Here is a 27,595-nt window from a genome sequence, read left to right as displayed (position 1 = left end):
AATATGCAAAGAAATAAAAAGCTAACCATTTCAAACAATAAGGCTTCTCTCTCACTTATCAACTTTACATTTCCCTGTATGGCCCCGGAAGATGACTGGTTAGCCAGAGACGGGTAAGATTCCTCAAGGGAGGAACAACCTAAGACAGGCACAGTCACAGGGGGTTCATCAGGTGAGAAGTTGGGGATCAACAGAGGTGAGGCTTAGAACCTTACCCCCCCATTCTGAGAGAAATCTTCTGCATACGTGGATGTTTTATTGCCCTTGTCTAGCTTGGATTAACACATAGTCTACAGGCACACACCTGATCATCTACATTTGCTCTCTTACAACACTAAACTATGTTTTCTACCTTTATCTTGTATCTACCTACCACTTCAGCATTTTATTAAAAATAATAATAATAAAGAGAGAAATGTGGTATCCACATATAAATCAAGTATAAAAACCAAATGAGTATTCATATTTGAACTGACTGTTTATAGTTCATAATGCATGAGCAAAACCAAAAGTTTCTGTGATGACTGCCCTTGTACTGTTCACTATGTAACCTATTCATTATGTAAGAATTTGTTCTCCATGTAAGAACTTGTTCATTATGCCTCAGAAGATTGGAGACTGATGAAAATTAGGCTTGGGGTAGATTAATGATTGTGCATTGAGCATTGAGTCCCCTATACAGAATTGTATTGTTGTTAACAACCATTTGATCAATAAATATGAGAGATACCCTCACAAAAAAAAAAAAAAAAAAAAGGACACACTTCCAATGGTAAAATAAATAAGTAACCGGGATGTAATGTATAGCATAAGGAATATAGTCAAGATATTGTAACAGCTTGGTAGGGTGATAGCTGGAACCTAGAATTATGTATATAAATGTTGAATCACTGTGTTGTACACTTGAAACTAATGTAATGTAATACTGTGCATCAACTACCCTTCAATAAAAAATAATTATCTAAAAAAAAAAAAGTGTAGGCAAAGGGTCTGTTTGTGTTTATACAGAGGATCAAAGCCTAATTGGGCTATCCCGAAAATGAACTAAGATATGATATGAAAAAGAACTTCCAACATCTGCACTCTCTGGAAGACTCATGCCAGAAGATGATCATCAAAAAACCCCAACAAAGATCCACGCACTGCTACAGCTGTAGATGCACTCATCCCACCAACTCCTGGACTTGCCATGGGAATGAAGAAGGAGATATCTAAGCTGGCCTGTGCATACAGTAAAACAACAAATTTGACTGGATCTATACTGTTGGCACTCAATCAAGAATTAGGAGAAGTGCAAATTGTAGCGCTCCTAAATCTTACAACTACAGACTATTTACTGTTAAAAGAACATAAGGGATGTGAACATTCCCCAGGAATGGGTTGTTTTAATTTGTCTGATTTCTCTCAGACTGTTCAAGTTCAGTTGGACAATATCCACCATATCATACATAAGTTTTCACAAATGCCTAAGGTGCCTAACTGGTTTTCTTGGTTTCACTGGAGATGGCTGGTAATTACAGGTATGCTTTGGTTATGTAACTATACTCCTATTATGTTAATGTGTGTGCGCAATTTAAGTAGTAGCTTAAAACCTATACATGCTGAAGTTACTCTACAAGAAGATATGTCAAAGAAATAATCAATCTTCCCATGTTTTCTTCCGCCTGCTACTTCTATAGCTTTTCTTTTTCTTTCCTAATTACAACCCTTAAATAGAATTCGTGCCTCATATCAAATTTACCAAGTATCATAATTCTTCCAAGTGGTAAAGATACCTCAAGACAAATGCTGGGCATAGAAGCCACAGGGCATAAATGTGCAAAGAAATAAAAAGCTAACCATTTCAAACAATAAGGCTTCTCTCACTTACCAACTTTACATTTCCCTGTATGGCCCCGGAAGATGACTGGTTAGCCAGAGACGGGTAAGATTCCTCAAGGGAGGAACAACCTAAGACAGGCACAGTCGCAGGGGGGCCATCAGGTGAGAAATTGGGGATCAACAGAGGTGAGGCTTAGAACCTCACCCCCCCTGTTCTGAGAGAAATCTTCTGCATACGTGGATGTTTTATTGCCCTTGTCTAGCTGGGATTAACACATAGTCTACAGGCACACACCTGATCATCTACATTTGCTCTCTTACAACACTAAACTTTGTTTTCTACCTTTATCTTGTATCTACCTACCACTTCAGCATTTTATTAAAAGTAATAATAATAAAGAGAGAAATGTGGTATCCACATATAAATCAAGTATAAAAATCAAATGAGTATTCATATTTGAACTGACTGTTTATAGTTCATAATGCATGAGCAAAACCGAAAGTTTCTGTGATGACTGCCCTTGTACTGTTCACCATGTAACTTATTCACAATGTAAGAATTTGTTCTCCATGTAAGAACTTGTTTGTTATACCTCAGAAGATTGGAGACTGACAAAAATTAGGCTTGGGGTGGATTAATGATTGTGCATTGAGCATTGAGTCCCCTATACAGAATTGTATTGTTGTTAACAACCATTTGATCAATAAATATGAGAGATGCCCTCACAAAAAAAAAAAAAAGTACACACACTTCCAATTGTAAAATAAATAAGTAACTAGGATGTATAGCATAAGGAATATAGTCAAAATATTGTAACAACTTGGTATGGTGATAGCTGGTACCTAGAATTATCATGTATATAAATGTTGAATCACTGTGTTGTACACCTGAAACTGATGTAATGTAATACTGTGTCAACTACCCTTCAATAAAAAATAATTATCTACAAAAAAATAAATAGATAAAATAAAGGATATAAGTTAACAGCCAAATGAAGAGATACACAGGGTGAGGTTACCAAATAAAGGGGCTTCTGTTCTTGGGAGCTTGGACGTGGCTAGCAGCAAGTGGAAGCTCTCTGGTTTCCCAAGCACCTTCAGGACAAAGAAACAGGATAAAATAGATAACTGCCCTTCTCAGGGGTTTTTGTGAGGGCTTCATTGTACAGTCATGATTAACTCAATCACTGGCCATTGGCCGATTCAACCTCCAGCTCCTCTGCCCTCTCTCCTCCCCTGGTTTGGTGGCTGGGGACAGAGAGTTCCCATCCTCTAGTCACAACGTTGGTTCCCCTGGGAGCCAGCCCTTAACCTTGGGTGGGGTCCAAAATCCTCTTCATTAATATAACAAGGCACCTGTTTCCCCATTAAGGCTCTGAAGCATTTTCAGGAACCACAGATGAAGACCAGTTGTATCGGAGAGCTGGATGACCAAATATATATTTCTTATAACTCATTATATTATAGTGGCAATTTCTAGGACTCTCTTGCCTTGCAGGCATCCACAGTAGAAATTAACAAACGCTTGTTGCTACATAGAGTAAGGCCACAGATCCAGGCCTCGCCAAGACACTCCTTTTCCAGTCACTACTGATAGAAACCAAGACAGTCAGCTCACTTCTTTGAATATGCAGTGCTGGGTTCGAGGAGGCATTCAGTGGGAACTTCTCTTTTCAAAGGAGAAGGACTCATAGGTGCAATAATGGCTTATTGCAATAAATTCAGTTTAACAAAATGAATGGTGGTCTGCTACAGTTATCAATCGTCAGGAATGAATATAAATGCTGCTGTGTTACCTCATCTTTTTCCTAATAGACTACTTTTTACAGCAGTTTTAGGTTTAAAGAAAAATTAATCGCAAAGTACAGGTGTTCCACATATTCCCTGTGCCTCCAGAGTTTGTTCTATTGATTACATTATGTATTACTTGGCTCATGTCTTACACTTCATAAAGAAATATTGATGCATTAAAGTCCACACTTTCTGTTTGTGTTAACTTTTGGGTTATGCAGTCCTTGGGGGTTGAAAATGTAAAATCACTTGGGTCTGTCATTTCTGTATCATGGATACTTTCACTGCTGTAAATGTCCCTTGTGCTCCACACAAATTACTACTCAGCGTTGTGAAGCCAAAATGCAAAGATACACCAACTCTCTGGAAATGAGTGGTTTTTTTAGGTAAAATGATAGACATGAGCAGCCAGGGAAGGGGAAGATGAAGTTCAAGGAAAAAAACCCACCCAGTTAGAGCGTCCCACTTAAAGACAACACAGCCTTTGCAGGGAGATTACTTCCTTGCCTATTGGGACCAGGCCAAACCAGTCCCAACCAGGTCCCAACACAGGCACAGTCAAACAAAACTAAGAACTGCTCAAACCACCTTCATCATAATCTCATTAATATAAAATTATGGTTTTGCCCCCTCCCCCATAGATTTTTCTGTGTGCATTCTGGGGAGAGATATGCACACCAAGAGGAGTGGGTGTATAATTAGCACTGTCAATCAAATGACCTCCCTGTCAATCAAAGAGGCACCTTCCAGCTAGGACATGATAATGAGACTCTCCCCTAAAAGTCTGGGGCCTTTATCTACCTTAACTCTGGCCCTCTCCTCCCTTGGAATATATTAAAATAAAACTTTAGCTCTGCTCTGTTGTTGTGTATCTGCCTTTCAATTCTTTGTTTAGTGGGGACAAGATCCAAGAACAAACTCAACCTGCAGCATATTCGGTGCCTGACTTGGAATTGCTACTCCCACCATTCAGGTGTGCTAAATAAAAGCCTCCTGAGGCTTTAACTTGCTATTCTTTTTTCAAAAAGACAAGATCTGAGCAATTCCACAATCAACCTCCTGGTAATCATTTTAACTCATTTCTCAAAATACAAAACACTAGACTACTGAAAAAAGTATTAAATAGTCCTGGTATCCTCTCACATTTTCAGGCTACCATCAGCACAGGGCGGCCTAATAGTTTAAGAGGCCACACCTCGCTTTGTTCTTACTAGGTCTCCGCGCTCTTGGAGGCATAGCTTCAATCCCCAGTCTTAAATTCTGTTGCTCTGTTCTCATCAGACTTACTGGCACCTTAAGGTACAGCCTTTCTACACTAGACCTTTCTGTTGCAATGGTCACTTCTTCGGGCCTTTGCTTTGTTGGGATAATGCACCGTGGCACCACTCTGATACCCCCATCCTGGGTCTCCTTCCTAACATCACCTGTAGTCTGTGTGTGTCAGTATTTCATTTTGGATGCCATTCAAAACCTCTCCAGCCCCTCCAACACATTTTCTCACCAGTTTCTCTTACATGCTAATCGTTTTGGAGCACTGCTGCTGACCTAGACGCACATGATGTCACTCAACAAACACACCATCAATGTCACATGTGATGTTATCTAACAAACACATCATTAATGTCAACCAAGAAATGTCCCAAACACTCAAAATACATGTTGCAGACAGCTGATGTTTGATATATTTTCTATGAAGGACAACTCCCTGGCACACATGGTGACTGATGTCCATCTGTCTCTGGAGTATTATGAGCCCATGGTAGAGATCTGTTCCCCTTGAATGAGAAATTCAAGGTCTTTAGTGACCACATTTGAATGATGATGTGATTTGAATCCACTCTTGTCCATCTGTGCCTGGATTTTGGCTTTCTGATATTCTATCAAGGGGACTAACCAGTTCCTGTAACTATATTTAGTGCTCTAAAGGCAACAAAATTATTTTTCATAACTGAAGAAAAAAACTGAATACAGAATTACCATGTGATCCAGGAATACTACTCCTGGATATATACCCAAAAGAACTGAATGCAGGGACTCAAATAGATATTTCTACACCTATTTCATAGGCATATTACCTATGAGCCCAAAAGATGGAAGCAACTGATGTAATGGATCAGTAAAATTTAGTATAGACATACACGAAAATATTCAGATTTAGAATTCTAGGAAGGAAATTCTGACCCTGCTACAACGTAGATAAACATTGAGGATGTTATGTTAAGTGAAATAAGCCAGACACAAAAGGACAGACACTGTATGAAGACACCTGTATGAGGTACCTAGGATAATGAAATTCACAGACACAGAAATAGAACAGTGGTTGCCAGAGCCTGGGGGTAGGGGAAGGAGGGAGATACTATTAATGTGTATGATTTCCAGTTTTGGAAGATGAAAACAGTTCTTATATGGGTGTCCTGATGTCAATATACTTCTTGCAACTGAATTATATATTTTCAGATGTAAATTTTATATTATGTGTATATTACCACAATTAAAAGTAACAATTTTAAAGCAAGAGACTGAAACCACAACCCACAGAAATACAAACCACAGGAAATTTTAACGAAATTTTGTAAATCATATATCTGAGAATGGAGTTATATCAAAATAAATATAAAGAACTCTAACAACTCAATAATGAAAAGTCAAATAACCCAGTTTTAAAATGTCAATGAATGTAAATTGACATTTTTCCAAAGAAGATGTACAAATGGGCAAGAGCACTTGAAAAGATGCTGAACATCATTAGTCATCAAGGAAATGCAAATCAAAACCCCAATGTGATACAACTTCACAGCCACTAGAATGGCTAGAATGAAAAGTTTTGTCGGGGATACGGAGAAATTGGAACCCTCATCCACTGCTGGAGAGAATATGAAATGGTCCAGCAACTTGGGAAAACAGTCTGATTGTTCCTCAAAAAATAAGCCTAGAATTATCATAAGACCCAGTCATTCCTAGGTATATGGCCAAGAGAAATGAAAATGTCCACTCAAAATATTTATGGAATGTTTATCGCAATGTGATTCTTAATAGCCCAAAACTGGAAACAAACCAAATGTCTATTAACAGATGAATAGATTACAAAATAGGTTTTATCTATACAATGGAATATTGTTCAGCCATAAAAATGAATGAAGTATCCATACACGCTAGAACATGGACGTTCCTTGAAAAACTTAAGCTAAGTGACTGAAGTCAGTTACAAAGACAGCATATTCTATGAATCTGTTTATATGCAAATCCAAAATAGGGAAATATAGATCAGAGGTCGCCTAGGACTGTGGTTTGGAGGAGGAAGCTGGAAAGATGGGGAATTGATAGCTAAAGGGTACCGTGGTTTCTTTCTGAGGCCACAGGAAATGTTCAGAAATTGTGGTGATATTTGCATATATCTATGAATATACTGAAAACCATTGAATTGTAAACATTAAAGGGATGCATTGTATGGGAGGTGTATTATTTCTCAGTAAAACTATTCAAATAAATGTATTAAGAGTTTTGAGCCATAGTAACTATATTGAGTTTTCAAGTACAACATGTATTTACACTACCTTTTATTGTTTTTTCTTATATTGGTGAAAATAGGAATTCAGTTGCCTTAGGAATATAATGGCCTTTAACGTTTCAAAATCTATAAGAACACACAAAAAAATTGTTGTAAAATGTACTCCTGAGAGTTTTTATTGACCAGCATTCTTATGGTGGGGCAGAGGAGTCCGTGCGCTGGGGATGGGCTGCTGGGTTCAAACTTCCCACCAGCACCAAGTGCTTGGAAGGCCTTGGAATTCTTTAGCTGAAGTACCACGTGTATGGAGGTGGAGAAGGGGTGGGTGGAAGCCTCAAACTGTCAAAGATCTAAAAAGGCAGATTATGCCATTAGTGACGTCATTTTCAAGTGTTTGTATCAAGGGTCACAGCACCGTGTGTGGCCTTGCAGCCTGGTATCAGCCCCTGACCCGCAGAGGATCTGACACCCTCTTGTCCAACCTGGCCTGGCCCGGGCGCCCCATTTGCTCAGAACAAGGGCTTCGCTCCACCGGGGAGCTGATTCTGGCATTCCCGGCGCGCACCTGCGTCCCCGCGCTCAGAAGGAGCTGCGGGAAGACACCACTGCTGCTCCGGGTGGGAGCAGGTTTCCTGTAAAGGCAAACCTCCCTGGAGGCGACAGGGCTCCGCCCAGCGCCGGGGAAAACGAGTTCAGTTGCGCCAACTGACCTCCTGCCCCGCTGTCAGTCAGGGAAAAGGGGAGGGATCCTTGAGAGCTGTCCAATCAGGGGCGCAGCCTGGCAGGTGGGCGGGGCGACGCTGCACAGCCGCGCGGACTCTCCACGCGCGCGGTCGCGTCTCACCCGCGCTGAACGGGGCAGGTGCCTCAGTTGCTGCGTCAGCCGCTCCGTGAGCTGCACCTGCCGGGAGCCGCAGGGACGACGCCGGGGGACCCAGCAGCCGGCCAGCGGTGGGTGTGCGGGCCCGGTGTCCCGGGACCGGGCGGAGAGGCCAATAGGATCCGGCCGTGGCTGGACCCGGCCGTCCCGCAGGCTTCTCTGGGGTTCGGACCCGAGTCCTCCGGGGGCGCCGCTCAGACTTCGGGCCCCTCCGGCCCGCGGCGTGGGGACTGGGCCGGCAGCCGGGCCCGGGCGTCCTGTCCAGTTACAGCGCGCGGCCCCGGAACCTCTCTGGGCGGCTCTGCGCCCGCAGCCCGGCGTCTCCCCAGGTTGTGTGGTGACGAAGGGAAGGGCCTCAGGGACAGTCTTGACTCGGCATCCGGGCTCGTGCGTGGGAGGAGCTGTGCTCTGTGGGGTCCCCGTCCATCTTTTCTCCACTGGGGGAACCGTTTTCTCCTGAGTTTCCTGAATGTTTGGGGAGCAGGGTCTCAAATCCACGACCCGACCCCACCCGCCCCCCATCCTAACTCTTACAGGACTGGTAGTAAATCCCAAACCCACATCCCTCCAGCCTTCTGAAACGCCAGCCTCTCGTCTCCGATTCGCAGCAAAGTTACCAGCTATTTGTGCTCCGGGGTGCATTTCAAACAGATGCAGTATTTTAATTATCAGTTTCCCACAGTCAAGGGATGGCTGCTTTTAAAATGCTTACTGTGTGTATGTATGTTTTACGTAAGAGGGAAGCAGAGAATAACCACCTGGAACTATGTTGCTTGAAATCCTTGGGCCTCTTCCGCCAGATGTGTCCTGGGCACAGACATCCTATGGGAAGTCCTGTGGGTGGAGGTTCCTCTTTGGAACCTTTCCTGGGTGATCAATCCTGTTAGCACAGTCCTTCCCTGGATTTGTCGCCTTGAAAAGATTTATTCACTTATTTATGTCTCTTTTTCAATAAATGTAAAACATATTTTATTAATAGATCTGGAAAGATAGTATAAAGCATTTCCCAAGAGGCAAGAGAGAAGTGAATCTCAGAAAAAAATCCAGTATTAGGTTACATTGTTAAAATTTCTTTTTTCTTATTTTTTATACACCTCCCCTGAGCAGGTGTATAATATTCTGAGGTCTGGTTCTTTTTGGGTCTGGAAGGGGTGACTTCTAATGGAATTTCAGAGCCTAGTTAGGCTCAACACCAGAAGTGTTCAAGTACTATTGTTTATAAAATAATTACTGCTGTGGAAATATTATTCTGGAAATGATCAACAGTTGTGGATTTTCCAGCTAGAATAATGCCTTCCAATTGTCTTCCCCTCTTTACACATAAACATTGGGGTTTGTGTAGTTTTGCGTGATTCTTCAAACACTGGCGTTGTGCCACTTAAACTATCAGTGTGATCCTAACAGTGTGACTGGGAGCAGAAACCTGTGGCCGGCTACCCAAGCTAAGCTTCTGCCTCCTCACTTGAGCCTGCAAAGGAAAGTCCTTGATGGCGCAGTTGTGTTGCTCTTGCCCTGAAGTCGGCGTGATTCAAACTAATATAGCTGTGCCAGCTTTGTTTAGTGTTGGCATGCCATGGTATTTTTCTCTGTTCTTTACTTTTAATCTGTGTCTATTTGTGATTCTTCACAACATACAACTGCCATCTTATCTGCTGCGCCAGCTTTTGTCTTCCCCTTTTTGTATTTAGAACACTGATGTTTAAAGTCATTATTGATAGAGTTGGATTAGTATCTGCTGTATCTTTTTCTGTTTTCTAGTTCTTTGTGTGTCTTCTCTATTCTACCTTCTTTCTGCCTTCTCTGTCTTTTATTGAGCATTTTACCTGATTCCATCTGTTCTCTTACCATATAATTATACATTTTTTTTTGGTAGTTGGTCTGAGTGTGCACTGTACGTTTACAATTCATCTAAGCCTTCTCTAAAGTAACACTATACCATTCACTATCCAATCACGATACTACTACACCGTAGTGAAACAACACTATGTGCAGGTACCTCATAACAGAGGTATGTTGTGGGTAAAATTGTAATATTTCCAGAATATCTCGCCAGGCTTTGGTGCATTTGCATATCCTCAGGGGTGGAGAGAAGTTCATCTCCATATCAAGGGGTAATTACCTGGGCAACCGAGGGCGTGTCAGAACCTGAGAGGTTAGGGGGAGGGGCTGGCTTGCTGCTTCTAGAGGCGGGGAGAGAGACAGCGCTGGACTGCAGTTTGTAAGCAATAAATGGGTTTTAAACTTTATTTCTCCCTTTGCCTGATTTCGGTTATAACAGAGGAATCTCAATTCCTCCCTCCCTGTCCCTTGCACATTTCTGTCATTCCTTTCATCATCTGTAAGCTATAATTCCTGAAAACATTGTTGCTCTTATGGTTTTGAACATAGTGTTATCTGTGAGATGAAATAATAATGACAAAAAATATATATATTTTACCTTCATTTATTCCTTCCCTGGCTCTCCTTTATTATTACCTCTTTCCTTCCTGATGAATTTCTTTTAACAGTTCTTAGGAAGCAAGTTTTACTGGTGACAGATTCTCTCAATTTTTCTCCCAGAAAGTCTTCATTTCTTTCTCACTTTTGAAGGATAATTTCGTTGGCACAAGATTGTAGTTAGGGTGTTTTCCCTTTCAACACATGGTCGATTTCACAAAACTCTTTTCCGGTTTGCATAGTTTCTGAAAAGAAGTCTTATTTAATTCTTTTCTTTATATCTCTATAGCTAAGGTTCTCTCTCCCTAGCTTGTTTCAAGATTTTTCTCTCTTCTCAAGTTTGAATATGGTATTTCTAAGTGTGCATTTTTAGGTTATCTTGTTTGGTGATCTCTGGGCTTCTTGGACCTGTAGTTTGGTGTCTACCATTAATTTTGGAATATCTCAGTCTCCATTGTTTCATTTGTTTCTTCTGTTACTTTGTCATTTTCTTCTTGTATTTCCATCTGTATATATTACACCTTTTGTTATTGTCCCAAATTTCTTAATTTCTGCTCTTTTTTGTTCTCTTTACATTTCAGTTTTGGGAGGTTTTACTGACATTTTATTAACATTTTCTAAAGCTCACTGATTCTCCTCACACATTTCCACTGTACCGATGACCCCCCACAAAGGAATTCTTTGTTTCCCTTCTTGCTTTGTTATTTCTTGTATTTCTTTTCTTTTGTATGAATTTCTACATCTGCTTACATTATGCACCTGATTTTGCATGTTATCCACTATTTGCATCAGAGCCCTTTACAGTATATTAATCATGGTGACTTTACATTTCTGGTCTGATCATTGCAGCCTGTCTGCCACATCTGAATCAGGTTCTTTTGCTTGTCCTGTCTCTTCAGACTGAGGTTTTAAGCTTTTTAGCAGCCTTTTGGTCATCTGCTGAATGCTGGGCATGATGTACTGTGAAAAGCGAACTGAGGGAAGTGGGCCGTTAGTATCTGAGGCTCTGTGTTTATCTGCCCAGGGTTGTGCTGTGTTTACTATTCGCAGCAGCTGTCAGAGGCTGCAGATCCTCAGGGGTCCTTGCTTTTGTCACCCACATCGTCTCTAGGATTCTCACAGAGGCATCTCAATAAGCTCCGAAACGTGCATTTCTTTGAGTATATTGCACTGTTACTAAAGAGCAGTTTCCCTGATGTAATGGTGTGGTGTGGGTGGACAGGACATGTTCTATAGTCCTAGGATTTGGTCTCAGATTTAATGAGCCATGTCCCTGGGCTCTGACCTTCTTTGGTGTAAGAAAAATGTTTGGTCTTCGTCCATGGTTCCCAGCAAGGGCCTCATAAAGCCCTTGGACTTTTCTGAGTGATAAGGTGGTTTTTAAACATCTTATGTTCTAAGCAGGCCACTGTTTGCTGGCACCTAGATGGCTTCAAGATAGGCATTGGTCACCAGGGAGACTATGATTTAAGGTTTATAACTTTCAGCCCAGCCCCCAACCTCTGGGGAGGGGAAGGAGCTGGAGATTGAGGTGATCATCAATCACCAATGATTTAGTCAACCATGCCTCTGTAAGGAAACTTCATCAAAACCCACAGTATCCAGAGAAATTTCAAGACGATGAACACATTGGTGTATTGGGAGAGTGTCGTGTCTGGAGAGAGCAGTGAAGCGCTCTGCTCCCACCTCCCTCTTTGCCCTCTGCGTCCTCTCCATTTGGGTGTTCTTGAATTATATCCTTTACAATAAACTGATGAAAAGTCAAGCTTTCAATTCTAATAATCATTCTAAAAAATTAGAAAACCTGAGGGGTTGTCCAGGGAACCTCTAAATTTGCAGCCAGCCATGCAAAACCTTGCAGAAATGTATGTGGCCTGGGCCTGCATTTTGTGGCTGTAACATGACATGGGAGAAGTCTTGTGGGCCTTTAACTCTGGTTGGTTAGGGTTGGAACTGAATTGTTGGCCACCCAGTTAGTGTCAGAGAGTTGGGGAAGTGGTTTTGGAAAACATATCACACGTTTGCTTTGGGGAAAAATTGTTTCTAATTCTCCACCCACCACCCACCCTGAACTTAGGTCCGGCATAAAGGGTAGAAGGGACTCAAATTAGCTATTTCCCTCCCAACTAGTCAGTTAGGCTCTGATGAAACAGTCTTTTGAAAACAGGCCTTGTTAGGAACAGTACATTGTGGGTCTATTTCCAAATAGCTATTCTGTCTCTCTTTCCAATTTTGGAGATAATAGCTTGCCCTGGAACCTCAATTCTTTGATAGATGTAGGAAGAGTGATGGTTTTTTTTTTTTTTGGTATTATTACTCTACAATTACATGAGGAACATTATGTTTACCAGACTCCCCCCATCACCAAGTTCCCCCCACATTCCCCATTGCAGTCACTGTCCATCAGCATAGTAAGATGTTGTAGAATCACTACTTGTCTTCTCTGTGTTGTACAGCCCTCCCTGTGCCCCCCCACATTATACATGCTAATCGTAATGCCCCCTTTCTTCCCCCCACCCTTTATCCCTCCCTTCCCACCCATCCACCCCAGTCCCTTTCCCTTTGGTAACCATTAGTCCATTCTTGGGTTCTGTGAGTCTTCTGGTGTTTTGCTCCTTCAGTTTTTCCTTAGAGTGATTGGAAGTTTGCTTTTTTCTGGTGAAAATGGGAATATTACTTTTTAAGCTCCTCACATGCCAGACCAGAAAGCAGAAGTCTCTGACTCCACTTTTAAATGTTTACTGATGTGTTGGCAAAGCCCAGATTTCTTCCTGAGTAGAGCAAATCAAATTTTTCCCTCTGATGTGTCTCCTTTACCCAGAACACTTCACTTCTGATGCTTCTGGTTCTCAAATACGTTTGTCCACACAACAAGCAATTTTCCAGCCAGGTGTCCTACAATTTAACTCAGTCTACATGGAGTTAGTGTCAGATCCCATGGGTTAAGGACTCAGTCGCACAAGACTGTTCCCCCCTCGCTTATGATGCCAGTCTCAAGGAGTAGGTCCCCAGGTGACCCACAAATTCTGTCTGACTTGCTACCAATCAGAGAGTCCCACAGCCTTTCCCTTGGGTTAGGACTCAGCTTTGCTAGAGCATCTTACAGAACTCAGGGAAACGCTCATGCTTACCATTTGCCGGACGAGGAGATACATAAGGTGAATCTGGGAGGGTCCCATGGAGTTGGGGTACATGTCCCTCCTGGAATGTGGATGTGTTCGCCAACCTGGAAAAGTCTTCGTATTAATGGGGTTTTGTGGCGGTGTCCTCACGTAGGCACGATCAGGTATGAACTCCATCTCCAGCCCCTCGAGGATAGGCTATTGAGCTGATTCCAAGCTCCTAGTCATGGCTTGGGCTTTCTAGTGACCAGCCCCATTCCAGGAAACATCCAGGAGCCTACCCAGCATCACCTCTTAGAACCAAAGAAACTCCTAGAGATTTTGTCACTCAGGAATTTACATGGTTTCAGGACCCTTGTGTCAGGGACAGGGTCAAAGATCATATACTAGAACAAGACTTGCCCCTAGTGTTTTATCCCTCAGGAATTTACAAGGTTTTGGAACTTGGTGCCAGCAACTGGGGCAGAGATCAATATATATATTTTCTAGTATCTGATAGCTGACAACTTTTTAAAGTCTTATACCTCCATCTTCCCCTTTTGTCCCACATCTGTACAAGGTGATAAGAAAGCCTGGCTGCTCACTGCTTTGGCGCTGGCAAGAGATTCAGTTCCAGAGCTGCTGCCCTTGATCACAAACTCTCATCCAAGCCCAGCCCCTAACCTCAGTAAAATAACCGGGCCAGACTCCATTCCTTCTCTCTCAAGGCATCTCCCACCTGCCCTGCCCTCCCTGGATGCTTCATAATGAAAGTCATAATCCCTTTCATAGGTTCCTGGCAGATATGTTTTCATTACACTACTCAACCAAACCTTGTGTTGGGGTCGGAACCGCCTCAGGTCATTTCTATAGGTCATGAAACAGGTAATAAAGTATGTATATTGCAATACAAGGAGCTTATTTGGTCCACTGGTAAATCCTACAGATCTTTTCACGTCAGTACTTTTATTTTAAAAAGTACATATGATGATGAGTTTATGTAATCCGTTCTCTCTAAATAGATAGATCACTTGTTACCAATTTTTGCTGCCAAAACTGAGAATGAAACTCAGATTGCCACAGGACAAATGCATACAAATTGTGTTCGTTTCCAATCTTAATTACTTCTTAAAATTTTTATCATCAAATATATTCAGAAAAGAATGTACAAAACGTTCTATGCTAAGATTTAGTTAGAACATAAACATCCTTGGAACCGCCATCGAGATTCATCCATCTGTGGGCAGTGGTGGCAGTGCCCTGACGTTCCCCTCCATGACTCCCGCCCCTTAAGGAGACTGCTGTCCAGACCCTCATTAGTCTTAATACCTTTGCCATCTATTTTTCACTAAGCAGTGTTCTGAAAACTAAGCAGTTTTTCCTCCTCTGACCTTTGAACGGATGAGTGTTCATGGAATTGCGCTGAAAAGGTTTTCTGATGGCTTCTCTGCTTCAGTATGTTTCATACAAGTGAGGAACCGAGGCATCAGGCCTGCTCCGAGGTGTGGGGTTCCGATCCCCCATCAGAGTCAAGCGTTCGAGGGGGCTACAGGATTCTGCAAAGCCCCGAGGGGGCGGGGGCGGGGGCGAGGCGGGCAGGGCTGTCATCACTCTCGCCACAACTGGTCAAAGATCAAGTGGAGCCAGACTCTTTACGTGCAGTGAGATGACAGGTGTCTGCTTTTGTGCCGGAGGGTCACAGCCCCGTGGCCTGGCGGCCTTACAGTTCCGTGTGGCGTCCCTGATCGGGAGCAGGTTCCCGCGCTGCCCAAGCAAGGTCGGCTCTAAGTCGCGACCTCCGGCCTGCTGCCACTCAGGCACAAGGGGGCGGGGCCTTGCAGCCTGTCCAATCATGGGAGTCGCCGCTTCCGTGCGTGTGGCGCCGCCGCCCCGTGACGGCGTGGGCGGTTTGGGCTGCGGGCTGCAGGGTTGTCGCTCCTGGTTCTTTCTGGCCCAGATCGTCTCTCAGTGTCCAGAAAAGCTTCGGGTAGCCACGCCAAGGCCTGTGGCACAGTGACCAGCATTAGCGCGGCAGTCGTCGGGTGAACAAACCCGGTGCCACAGAACCCCAAAAATGGTGAGTGTGCAGGGCCAGGTGTCGGGAATGGGGCCGCGGGGATCAGCTTGACTCAATCGTGGCGGGACCGGGCGCCCCGTGGGCAGCTCTGGAACCGGTGGACCTGAGTCCGCCTGCGGCACCGCTCAGACCTCGGTTCCCTCCGGCACGCGGCATGGGCTCATGCGGCAATAGGGACCCGGGCGTCCTGTCCTGTCACTGTATGGGGCTGGGTCATCCCCACGTTTTGCAGTGACCACGGAGAGTGCCCTCAGGAGACAGTCCTGACTCGGCCTCAGGGGTTCGTGCATGGGAGAAGTTGTGATTTGTGGGGTCCCCAGCCCCTTCTCTCTCCCCAGGGAAAGCCGTATTCTCTGAAGTTTTCCAAATGTTTGGGGAACAGGTTCTTCAAATCCATGACCCTGCCCCCCAGCCTAGGTCTTCCTAGGACCGGCAGTAAATCCCAGATTTCCAGATCATTCCCTGCATTCTGAAACGCCATTTTCCCTTCTCCAATTTCCAGCATCATTATTAACTCTTTGTCCTCCATGGTGCATTTCAAACTGCGCGGTATTTTAATTTTTTTTAATAATTTCTCCACAGAATTCTTTTTAGAGATTAATTTTGTCTGTGGTTATTTTACCGAGAGAAGCAGAGAAAAACTACACTGCATGAAATCCCTGTGCCTCTTCCTCCAGGATCTGTCCCGAGCACAGGCATCCTATGGGAAGTCCTGTGGGTGGAGGTTCCTCTTTGGAGACTTTTCTGGGTGACCTGTTCTGTTAGCACTGCCCCTGAGATAGTGACTTTATTCACTTTCTTTAAGTCTCCATTTTTCAACAAATGTAAAATGTATTTAATCAATAGATCTTGAAAGAGAGAGGTTAAAAAAAAGTGAATTTTGTGCCAAATGATTTCCCTCATTTGTGGAGTATAACAACGAAGCAAAACTGAAGGAACAAAATAGCCGACTCACAGACTCCAAGAAGGGACTAGCAGTTACCAAAGGGGAGGGATGGGTGGGGAGGGAGGGAGAAGGGGATTCAGGGGTATTATGTTTAGTATACATGGTGTGGGGGGTCACGGGAAAACAGTGTAGTACAGAGAAGGCACACAGTGAATCTGTGGCATCTTGCTGCACTGATGGATAGGGACTGCATTGGGGTATCGGTGGGGACTCGATAATATGGATAAATGGTAGTAACCACATTGTTTTTTCATGTGAAACCTTTATAAGAGTATATATCAATAATACCTTAATAAAAAATAAAAAACAAAACATTAAAAAAAGTGAACTTCAGAAAAAGTAAACTATTCTATTATTTCATTCCATATATTAAAATTTTTGTTTCCTTTTTTTCTTCCCAGGAGTGGGTGTAGTAACATTTCTGCAGCCATCCTTTCTATTTGGATGTTTTCAAATGCAGTCTCAGAACTTAGACTTGTAAGACCTAGAGGTGTGTTCAATTGTGATTGTTTACCAATTTTTTACCATGGAAATAATAAACTGGCCATACTTATTTTCTGAAAGGAATAGGTATTTTGTGTTTTCTTGTTGAACTAGAAAAAAAAGTGCCTTATGGTTTTCTTCCATCCTTTACACATAAACTCTGGATTTGAGTGATTTTGCTGGATGTTCAAACACTGGGTTTATCACTTTTAAAATATCAGTGGTGGTTCAGAGGACCTGGGTGGGGAATAGAAGTCTGAGGACAATGGCTCTAACCCTAGGGCCCCTTGAGCCTTCTAAGGGAAGTACTTAAAGGCCCAGTTGATTTTTCCCTGGGGAGCCTCCCCCTGGGTGTCTTAGCTGCTCCCACCCACCAGGGAAGGAGCTTTTCTACTGAAAGAAGCTCCAGAGCCCTGGAAAGGGGCAGAGGCCCGTGAACGTGGAGCGGGGGAAGGATGAGGCGGTATTGTCCTTTCGGAGGTTTGTAACTGGTTTCTTTGGCCCTGTTCCTAGACAGAGCTTTGAGCCTTGCATCCACCGTGTTGATGCACTCGGAGCAATCTGCATGTTACGGAAGTCTGGAAGATCAGTTGTTCTGTTTTGTGTACAAAAGGATTTTTGAATTTGGGAGTTCTTTTGGGTCAGAACCTTACATTGACTTTGGATGAGGATGGAAGGCTGAAGGAAGCAGTGTTTACATTATATCCTGAGAGCAGGGTCTGTGGAGCTCCCAGAGTCCTTTCTTGTGGCTGCTCAGCTGTCCCCCCAACCCACCAAGAGCCTGACTCCAAGTATTGTATCCCATCAGAGGGAGTCTACCGCAAGCTTGGGCAAGTGGGTTTTCCTTCTGAACTGCGGGGAAGCAGGCTGCTGATTCACCTGACTCCAGTGTTTGCATTTCTTTCCTTGTGTGTTTACACACTGCATATTGGAGTTATTTGCTCTATGTAGTTTCCCTTAGACTTCGGTGTTATTTCCTGTGTGAGCATATGAGAGTTTTAGTTTTTGGGCTTTGAAAATGTAAGTTGATTAACGATCAAGTGGGAGTAAGGCAAGATGTTCCGGAACCAAACAGAGTATTTTTTCCTTTTAGGCAAGAGAGCCTCCAGATTTGAGATGGGTTATTTGCGCTTCCAGGTAGATTTTACGTTTCAGGTCAGTTTTTGTATGTGCATGTTCTTAAGAGCATTTTCAAAATTTAAATGCTATAGTGTTGGTAAGGCATAAAGCAAATGAATTCCTATTTTAATTGTTAGTGGGAAAACTATTCAAAATATATATAAATCTTTGAAAATCCTCAATACAGTGAATGGGTTAGACCCAAACCCTAATGCATTGCAATATGTTACTTATTCCTGTAATAACCCTCCAGCAAGTCAGAGCACCCCACAGGTGGCGGTCACGACGGCACATGCTGCTCACGGTGTCACCTGTGGTCACCTGCAGAGGTGTGGCTCCCCGCCGAGACTGGTAACAGTGTGGTGTGTGTGTGTACACACAAAGATACATACATAGATCCCAACACAGAAGGTAGGAAATGGTTTAGGACTCACACAACGGATCTCTGGAGAGGGAAGGCCAACTTACCCCAGCAAGGAGATACAAGGAGACTCTATGATGCCTCTTGTTATTTTAGAAAGAAAGTTGTAATTTTTCATATTGTATGGCTTAAACCTTTATAATAAGCATTAGTGTTCAAAAGGTTGAATCTTAGAATGGTTTCATATAGAAAAGTAAAAATTAAATTTGAAAGAGGAAAATAAAGGATATTAAAAATAAAAATGTGGTTTATATAACTAAAATATGTGTAAGATAAGGTCTAAAGAGGTGCACTGCCAGAAGATTTTGGTTCCCTCCAGTGCTCTTGCTTCAGGCACCCCCAATAACCCAGTGTTGATCATTTCCTGAGCCTTGTGTTAGTGTTTCTTTATATAAAATCAAGCAGTTAAGATGCACATTTTTCTTACCCTGTTTATCCTTATAATGAGCAGTGAGACCCCACAGTTTTTGATGTCTGCTTGCTCACTGCTTGAACTTCCCCTCCTCCTTGTGCCCCAAACCTAGCCTAGCTGGTGAGGAAGTCTGAATGTTTTCCCTTCTGGAGATAGCAGATCAAATCACAAAAGCCCCTGCCCTTGGGCAAGAATTCTCGCCTCAGCTCAGCCACCCCACCCCCCACCACCAACAGTGAGCAGCCAGCCCAGCTCTGTCCCTGCTCTCTGAACCCAGGTCAGAGCTGCGGGGGAAGCTGGCCTTCCCTCTCCACAGATCCGCTGTGTGAGTCCTAAACCATTTCCTACCTTCTGTGTTGGGATCTATGTGTGTATCTTTGTGTGTACACACACACCACACTGTTACCAGTCTCGGCGGGGAGCCACACCTCTGCAGGTGACCATAGCAGGTGACACTGTGAGCAGCATGTGCCGTTGTGACCGCCACCTGTGGGGTGCTCTGACCTGCTCTGACTGGCTCACCTGCTGTGCTGCCGGATGGCGGCATGGACTGTGGGCTCCTGGGTGCTGGGGGGATCCTGCTGTGACCTGTGCTGTCCTGTGTCACACTGGTACTCTATGAAGCCTCAAGTCTAGATGTTAAGCCCTTGTTCAGGAGGAGTGTGGAATTGGGGCCCTCCCCAAGTTAGTTCTGGCACATTGTTTCAATCCCTAAAAATGCTTTGGGAATCTGGGTCCTGCTCCCTCTTGACACAGTGAGAAAATAACTATTGTCCCTCTCAGGACCCACAACCTTTGCTAGACTAATGCTCTTCTGGAGGCAACATACTCCTTGTTTACAAGTTCACTTGAGCCCACCTGTGCTGTTACTTGCCAACTGGCCCACCTTGAGAAGGATCCCCGACAGCAAAACATACAGGCTCTGGACTTGGTCAAATCACCGTCCAACCGGCCTTCCAGTTCTGGCCTCAGGCACTGCTTCATAGTAGAGGCTGCAGTGACCTCCTCTCATGCCCCCTGGAGTTAACCATGATGGCCTTACATTGTCTAGGTGCTTCTGATGCAAGAATCTGCCCTAGACCCCAAAGTGTTAGCCGTGAGAGCTGTAGTGGGCTCCACTCACACAGCTGTCCTAACAATAGACAGTCCTCAGCAGGCAGCTCTATATCCAGCAGCCATTATGCTGTGGTACCTGGAAATGGCGCCCCAAGAGCTCAGTGCAGCTGTGGAGATCCCTCGAGACAAGACACAGGTAAACTGTGGCTCTCTGGCATATCCTCTGTGCAGGACGGGTGGCCTCCCCTCTTAGTCCATTGCCAGGAGCCATAGTGCTGGAAGAGGCCCCGCTTTCCCAGACCCCAGCTCCGTGGGGAGCTCCTGGTATTACCTGAGTGAAAAGCAGTGGGAGTTCATTGATGGGAGGGACGACATCACGCACATCCCGGCATCACGGCGCTCAGGCAGAGTTGCTGCTTTTCATCCCTTACCCGGGACATCCTGGTATGGGATGGGACTCCAAGGTCCACACATCCAAGCAGACATCAGGCCGTCATCTCAGTGCTGACCAGCAGTGGCCCCATCAGTTGTGCTACAGTCACTTGGAGGATTTACCCTTTGTGGTAAAACAATTCTGTGACTCCTGTGCCCCAGTGACCCACAGTAGAGATCACATTAACACCTGTTACTACAGAGAGTAAGCCTGAAATGTGAGAGCTTGGCAGAAAACACCTTATCCACATGGAGTTCCACTCTCTACTGATAGGAACCTAGACACCCATTTCACCTCTCAGAATAGACAGTGCTGGGGTCTTCACAAGCATTCAGTGGAAGATTGTCCTCTCTTCCCAGAGTTGGCGTAGGCAATATAGAGCACCCTCATGGCTTATTGAACTAAATTCAGTTTACTGAAATGGAAGATGCTCTGTGTCTATCATCAGTCAGTCACCGGGTGTGACTATTAATGTGTCTGTCTTCACTGTCTTTTTTTGTTCCTGTGGATTTTTCTTTACAGCAGTTTTAGGTTCACAGAAAACTTTAGTTCCCACTACCTCTTTGTCTCCACATCATTGGCCCTATTTTGTATTACTCTGGTGCATTTATGACATTTGACGAACCAGTATGTATGAGTTATTAAAGTCCACAGATGACATTAGTGTTGACACTATGGGTTGTGCAGACCCTGGGCTTTGGTTATGAAAAACGACTTCTGTCATTTCTGTAACGTGAAGAACACTTTCACTGCTCTAAACATATCGTGTGCTCCACCTGTTCATTCATTGCTCCTTCCCACCCGCAAATCCCTGGCACCAGATATTTTTTGCTATCTCATAGTTTTGGCCTTTCCAGACCTTGGTTTCCCAGAACTCTGCTTGGAATCATCCATGTGCAGCCTAGTCATATTGGGTGTTTTCACTTAGCAATATGATTTTAAGATTTCTCTTTCCGGCTTGACCCCTCTTTTCTTTTTACCACTGGACAATATTTCATCATATGGATACTGTAATTATTTTTCTATTCACCTATCTGGATATCTTGGTTACCTGTAAGTCTTGGCAATCATGAGTAAAGCTCAAATGCAGGGTTTTTTTGTGGAGGTAAGTTTTCAACTCAGTTGGGGAAACCTGAAGGGTTGTGATTGCTGGGTAGTATGATAAGAATAGCTTTAGTGTTTTAAGAAACTGCCATCTTCCAAAGTAGGCACACAGTGGAATTTTCCATTCCCACCAGCTGTGAATGAGGGTTCCTGTTACTACACATCTTTGCCACCATTTGGTGTTCTCAGTGTTTTGAATTTTAATCATTCATTGTATTAAGTGTCTAGTCATAGGTCCTTTTATTTGCAATTTCTAATAACACATGATGTTGAGCATCTTTTCATATGTTTATTTACCATCAGTACAACTTCATTGGTGAGGCGTGTTCAGATCTTCTAATTTTTCATTGTGTTGCTTGTTTTTTTATTGTTGAGTTTTAAGAGTTCTTTGGACATTTAGAATACCAGTTCTTTATTAGATTAGTGTTTTGCAAAGATTTTTCTCCCGGTCTGTGGTTTGTGTTTTCATTCTCAACATTGTCTTTCACAGAACAAGTTTTTGTTTTAATGGCATCAAACATATTTTTCTTTTATGGATCTTGATTTTGCTGATATAGCTAAAAAATAATAATCACCAAACCCCAAGGTAATCTAGATTTGCTCATATGTTACCCTCTAAGAGTTTTGTAGTTTTGCATTTTACGTACAATCTGTGATCCGTTTTGTGTTAATTTCTGTGAAAGGTGTAAGATGTGTTTAGATTCTTTTTTTCCAACGTGGATGTCTACTTTTCTTGTCACTGTTTGTTGAAAAGACTTATGTTTTCTCCATTGAATTGCTTTTGGTCTTTTTCAAAGGTGAATTGACAGTATTTGGATCTATAGGGAAGCATTATCTTTTGTATATTAACCATTTATCCTTTGACCTTACTTTACTCATATTAATTCAAGGAGTTTCTTTGTTACTGTGGATTCCTTGAGATTTGCTTCATTGATAATCATGTCATAGGCAACTAAAGCAGTTTTATATTTTACTTCCCATTCTGTATACCTTTTATTTCCTTTTCTTCTCTTATTGTATTAGCCTTGACTGCCAGTTCTGTGTTGACTAAGACTGGTTAGCAGGCTTATCGTTGCTTTCTTTTTAACCTTACTGGGAATGCATCTGGTTTCTCAACATTAAGTTGATGTTAGCTGCAGGTTTCTTGTAGATGGTTCTTTCTCCAGAAAAAGGAGTTCTGTATTCCTAGTTTGCTGTCATCAATGGATTTTGTCAAATGCTTTTACATTTTCATTTTTTCCTTTTTAATTCCTGAGATAACTAATTTCTGCCTTTTCTTTTTTCTTACCTTGTAAAGAGTTTCTCAACTCTATTTTTTTCCAAAGAACCATCTTTTGATTTGTTTTTTTTCCAATTGATTTCCCATAATTTTATTTATTTCTTCCCTAATTTTTATTATTTCTCTTCTTGTGCCTACTTTGGGTTTAATTTACTCTTCTGGTTTTGTAAGATAGGGGCTTAGTTCGCTGATTACAGATCAAGTTTTTCAAGTGTTTGCCTTCAATGCTGTAAATTTCCCTCTGGAAACTGTTTTTGCAGGATCCCACAGATTTCAGTAACTTGTATTTTCATTTTCATTTAGTTAAAAATAATTTTTAATTATCTTGAGACTTCTTTGATCCATGAGTTATTTAGAAGTGTGCTGTTTAATCTCCAAGTATCTCACAGTTTTTCCAATATGTTTCTGTTACTAATTTCTACATTAATGCTTTGTGCTCTGAGAGTATATTTTCTGTGATTTCTATTCTTTCAAATTTGTTAAAGTGTGTTTTATGTCCCAGAATGTGTTCTAGCTTTAAGTTATATTCCTGGACCCTATCTCAATGTGTGTGGGGGGATCCACAAACCTCCAACAATTCTCAGACACCAGCTGGGTATCCTCTGACACTGTCTGTCTTACAAGACTGACCCCTCCCCCACATCAGACACCAGTCCCAAGCCCAGAGGGTCATCAGGCTGTACTTCTGACCTACTGGTGATAAATCAGAGAGATTGCCGTGACCTCCTTGGGTTTAATAACAACTCAGGGGTTAGGACACTGCTTAGGGTCCTGGACCCAATTCAAATTGTGTGTTTTGGAGGGGTCCCTCATGCAACAACACAAAGCAATTTTCAGATACCACCAGGATGTTTGAGAATTCAACTCAATCTTGACACTGTCTGCCCAGCATCTGATCCCACAGATTAAGGGCTCAGTCCCACAGCACTGCCTTCCACCCCTCCCACTCCAGACACCAGTCTCAAGCCCTGGTGTTTCTGACTGAGTGGCTACAGGTTGGAGATTGCAATGACCTCCTGAAGTTTAATTTGCTAGACTGGCTCACAGAACTCAGGGAAGCACTTACTTTACCAGCTTAATAAAGGATAAAAGTCAATAGCCAGATGAAGAGAGACATAGGGCAAGGTCCTGAGTAAAGGAACTTCTGTCCTCATGGAGCTTGGGGGCCTCGTTTGGTGGATGTTAGCATCCTCGTTCCCCAAGTGTGCATGCTCCCAGGACAGAGAGACAGGATTAAAAAGGGGTAAATACCCTTGGTTTTTTGTCAGGGCTCCATTGCATAGTCATGATTGATTAAGTCATTGGCCATTGGCTGACTCAACCTCCAGCTCCTCTGCCCTCTCCCCTCCCTCGAGGTTGGGGATGGGAGCTGACAGTTTCCACCCTCTAATCACAAGGTTGGCCCTCCTGACGACCAGCCCTTGCAAAAAAAACAGCCATTTACGAAACAAGACACCCATTTCTCTTTTATGGCTCTGAAGACACACCAAATATATCTGAGGAGTATATTTTGGTAATTGAATGACCAAATATATATTCCATATAAATCATCACATAACAGGTGCTGACAGTGTGCAGTCAAAAATTGTCATATAACTTCGACTCCCTAACAGCTTAGTTAATAGCCAGCTGTTTGACCGGAAGCCTTGCTGATAATGTAAACTCAACAAATATTTTGTATGTTAGATGTATTCTGTATTCTTATAATAAAGTAAGGTACAGAAAGGTTTTCTCAAGTTGTCACAAATCTCCAAAGTATTTTCCTATATATGTCTTTAAAAAAAATCTCTGTACAAGTGGACCTGTGCAGTTCAAACCTGTGTTGTATGAGTCAACTGTGATTTGCTAGAGGGGATCACAGAACTCAGAGAAAAACTTGTAGATTATCCATCTATCTATCTATCTATCTATCTATCTATCTATCTATCTATCTATCTATCTATCTATCTATCATCTATCTATCGTTTATTAAGTTACCATTGATATACACTCTTATGAAGGTTTCACATGAAAAACAATGTGGTTACTACATTCACCCATATTATCGAGTCCCCCCCATACCCCATTGTAGTCACTGTCCATCAGTGTAGTAAGTTGCCACATATTCACTGTTTGCCTTCTCTGTACTACACTGTCTTCCCCATGATACCCCCACATCATGTGTACTAATCATAATACCCCTCAATCCCCTTCTCCCTCCCCCCCCCACCTGCCCTTCCCCACCCCTCTCCTTTGGTAACCGATAATCCCTCCTTGGAGTTTGTGAGTCTCCTGTTGGTTTGTTCCTTCAGTTTTGCTTCATTGTTTTACTCCACAAATGAGGGAAATCATTTGGTATTTGTCTTTCTCTGCCTGACTTATTTCACTGAGCATAACACCCCCTAGCTCCATCCATGTTGTTGCAAATGGTAGGATTTGTTTCTTTCTTATGACTGAATAGTATTCCATTGTGTATATGTACCACATCTTTATCCATTTATCTACTGATAGACACTTAGGTTGCTTCCAGATCTTGGCTATTGTAAATAGTGCTTCAGTAAACATAGGGGTGCTTATGTCTTTTTGCATCTGATAACTTGTTTTCATTGTGTAAATTCTAGGAGTGGAATTCCCGGGTCAAATGGTATTTCTATTTTTAATTTTTTGAGGAACCTCCATATTGCTTTCCACGATGGTTGAACTAGTTTACATTCCCACCATCAGTGTAGGAGGGTTCCCCTTTCTCTGCATCCTTGCCAGCATTTGTTGTTTCTAGCCTTTGCAATGTTGGCCATTCTAACCGATGTGAGATGATATCTCATTGTGGTTTTAATTTGCATTTCACTGATAGTTAATGATATGGAGCATCTTTTCATGTGTCTGTTGGTTATCTGAATTTCTTGTTTGGAGAATTGTCTGTTTATACCCTCCGCCCATTTTTTAATAAGGTTATTTGTTTTTTGGGTGTTTAGGTGTGTGAGTTCTTTATATATTTTGGATGTTTATCCCTTGTTGATATGTCATTTACAAATATATTCTCCCATATTGTAGGATGCCTTTTTGTTCTGCTGATGGTGTCCTTTGCTGTACAGAAGCTTTTTAGCTTGATGTAGTCCCATTTGTTCATTTATGCTTTTGTTTCTCTTGCCCGAGGAGATGCGTTCTTCAAGAAGTTGCTCATGTTTATAGTCAAGAGATTTTTGCCTATGTTTTCTTCTAAGACTTTTATGCTTTCATGACTTACATTCAGGTCTTTGATCTATTTCAAGTTTACTTTTGTGCATGGGGTTAGACAGTAATCCAGTTTCATTCTCCTACATGTAGCTGTCCAGTTTTGCCAACACCAGCTGTTGAAGAGGCTGTCATTTCTCCATTGTATGCCCATGGCTCCTTTATTGTATATTAATTGGCCATATATGCTTGGGTTTATATCTGGGCTCTCTAGTCTGTTCCATTGGTGTATGGGTCTGTTCTTGTGCCAGTACCAAATTGTTTTGAATACTGTAGCTTTGAGGTGGAGCTTGAAGTTTGGGAGAGTAATCCCCCCAGCTTTATTCTCCTTCTCAGTATTGCTTTGGCTATTCAGGGTCTTTTGTGGTTCCATATGAATTTTAGAACTGTTTTCTCTAGTCCATTGAAGAATGCTGTTGGTATTTTGATAGGGATTGCATTGAACCTGTAGATTGCTTTGGGCAGGATGGCCATTTTGACAATATTAATTCTCCTATCCATGAGCACAGGCTGTATTTCCATTTATTGGTATCTTTAATTTCTCTCATGAGTGTCTTGTAGTTTTCAGAGTATAGATCTTTCACTTCCTTCATTAGGTTTATTCCTAGGTATTTTATTCTTTTTGATGCAACTGTGAATGGAATTGTTTTCCTGATTTCTCTTTCTGCTAGTTCATTGTTAGTGTATAGGATAGGAATGCAACAGATTTCTGTGTATTAATTTTGTATCCTGCAACTTTGCTGAATTCAGATATTAGATCTTGTAGTTTTGGAGTGGATTCTTTAGTTTTTTTTATGTACAATATCATGTCATCTACAAACAGTGACAGTTTAACTTCTTCCTTACCAATCTGGATGCCTTTTATTTCTTGGTGGTGTCTGATTGCCATTCCTAGGACCTCCAGAACTATGTTGAATAAAAGTGGGGAGAGAGGGCGTCCTTGTCTTGTTCCCGATCTTAAAGGAAAAGCTTTCAGCTTCTCACTGTTAAGTATGATGTTGGCTGTGGGCTTGTCATATACGGCCTTTATTATGTTGAGGTACTTGCCCTGTATACGCATTTTGTTGAAAGTTTTTATCATGAATCGATGTTGAATTTCATCAAATGCTTTTTCAGCATTTATGGAGATGATCATGTGATTTTTGTCCTTTTTGTTGATGTGGTGGATGGTGATGATGGATGTTTGAATGTTGTACCATCCTTGCATCCCTGGAATAAATCCTACTTGATCATGATGGATGATCTTTTGATGTATTTTTGAATTCGGTTTGCTAATATTTTGTTGAGTATTTTTGGATCTATGTTCATCAGGGATATTGGTCTGTAATTTTCTTTTTTTGTGGTATCTTTGCCTGGTTTTGGTATTAGAGTGATGCTGGCCTCATAGAATGACTTTGGAAGTATTTCCTTCTATTCTACTTTTTGGAAAACTTCAAGGAGAATGGGTATTAGGTCTTCACTAAATGTTTGATAAAATTCAGTGGTGAAGCCATGTGGTCCAGAGTTTTGTTCTTAGGT

At 42.5% G+C, this 27,595-nt stretch overlaps 1 protein-coding gene across 17 annotated transcripts in view; it reads left to right on the top strand.

The window, feature by feature from the left end:
• The window catches only part of LOC118916210 (zinc finger protein 709-like), a 381,657-nt gene that overhangs the window by 292,159 nt on the left and 61,903 nt on the right, over nucleotides 1–27,595 (top strand). The window contains exon 1 of one of the 17 annotated variants that reach the window (XM_036892993.2): nucleotides 7,924–8,071. The exons of 12 other annotated variants lie outside the window; for them this stretch is intronic. Coding sequence is in view for 2 of the 5 variants with exons in the window: in XM_036892956.2 (XP_036748851.2) it covers nucleotides 18,100–18,198 (99 nt within the window). In the remaining 3 variants the exon portion in view is untranslated. Of the gene's footprint in view, nucleotides 1–7,923; nucleotides 8,072–15,135; nucleotides 15,615–16,741; nucleotides 18,199–27,595 lie in introns of those variants that run through there. 4 more of the 17 variants (XM_057489859.1, XM_057489860.1, XM_036892984.2 and 1 more) reach the window with 4 other exon arrangements.

This window comes from Manis pentadactyla, chromosome 12, assembly GCF_030020395.1.
Source record: "Manis pentadactyla isolate mManPen7 chromosome 12, mManPen7.hap1, whole genome shotgun sequence".
Taxonomy (NCBI): domain Eukaryota; kingdom Metazoa; phylum Chordata; class Mammalia; order Pholidota; family Manidae; genus Manis; species Manis pentadactyla.
Note: the sequence above shows the minus strand (reverse complement) of the source record. Positions and strands in the feature narration are given on the sequence as shown.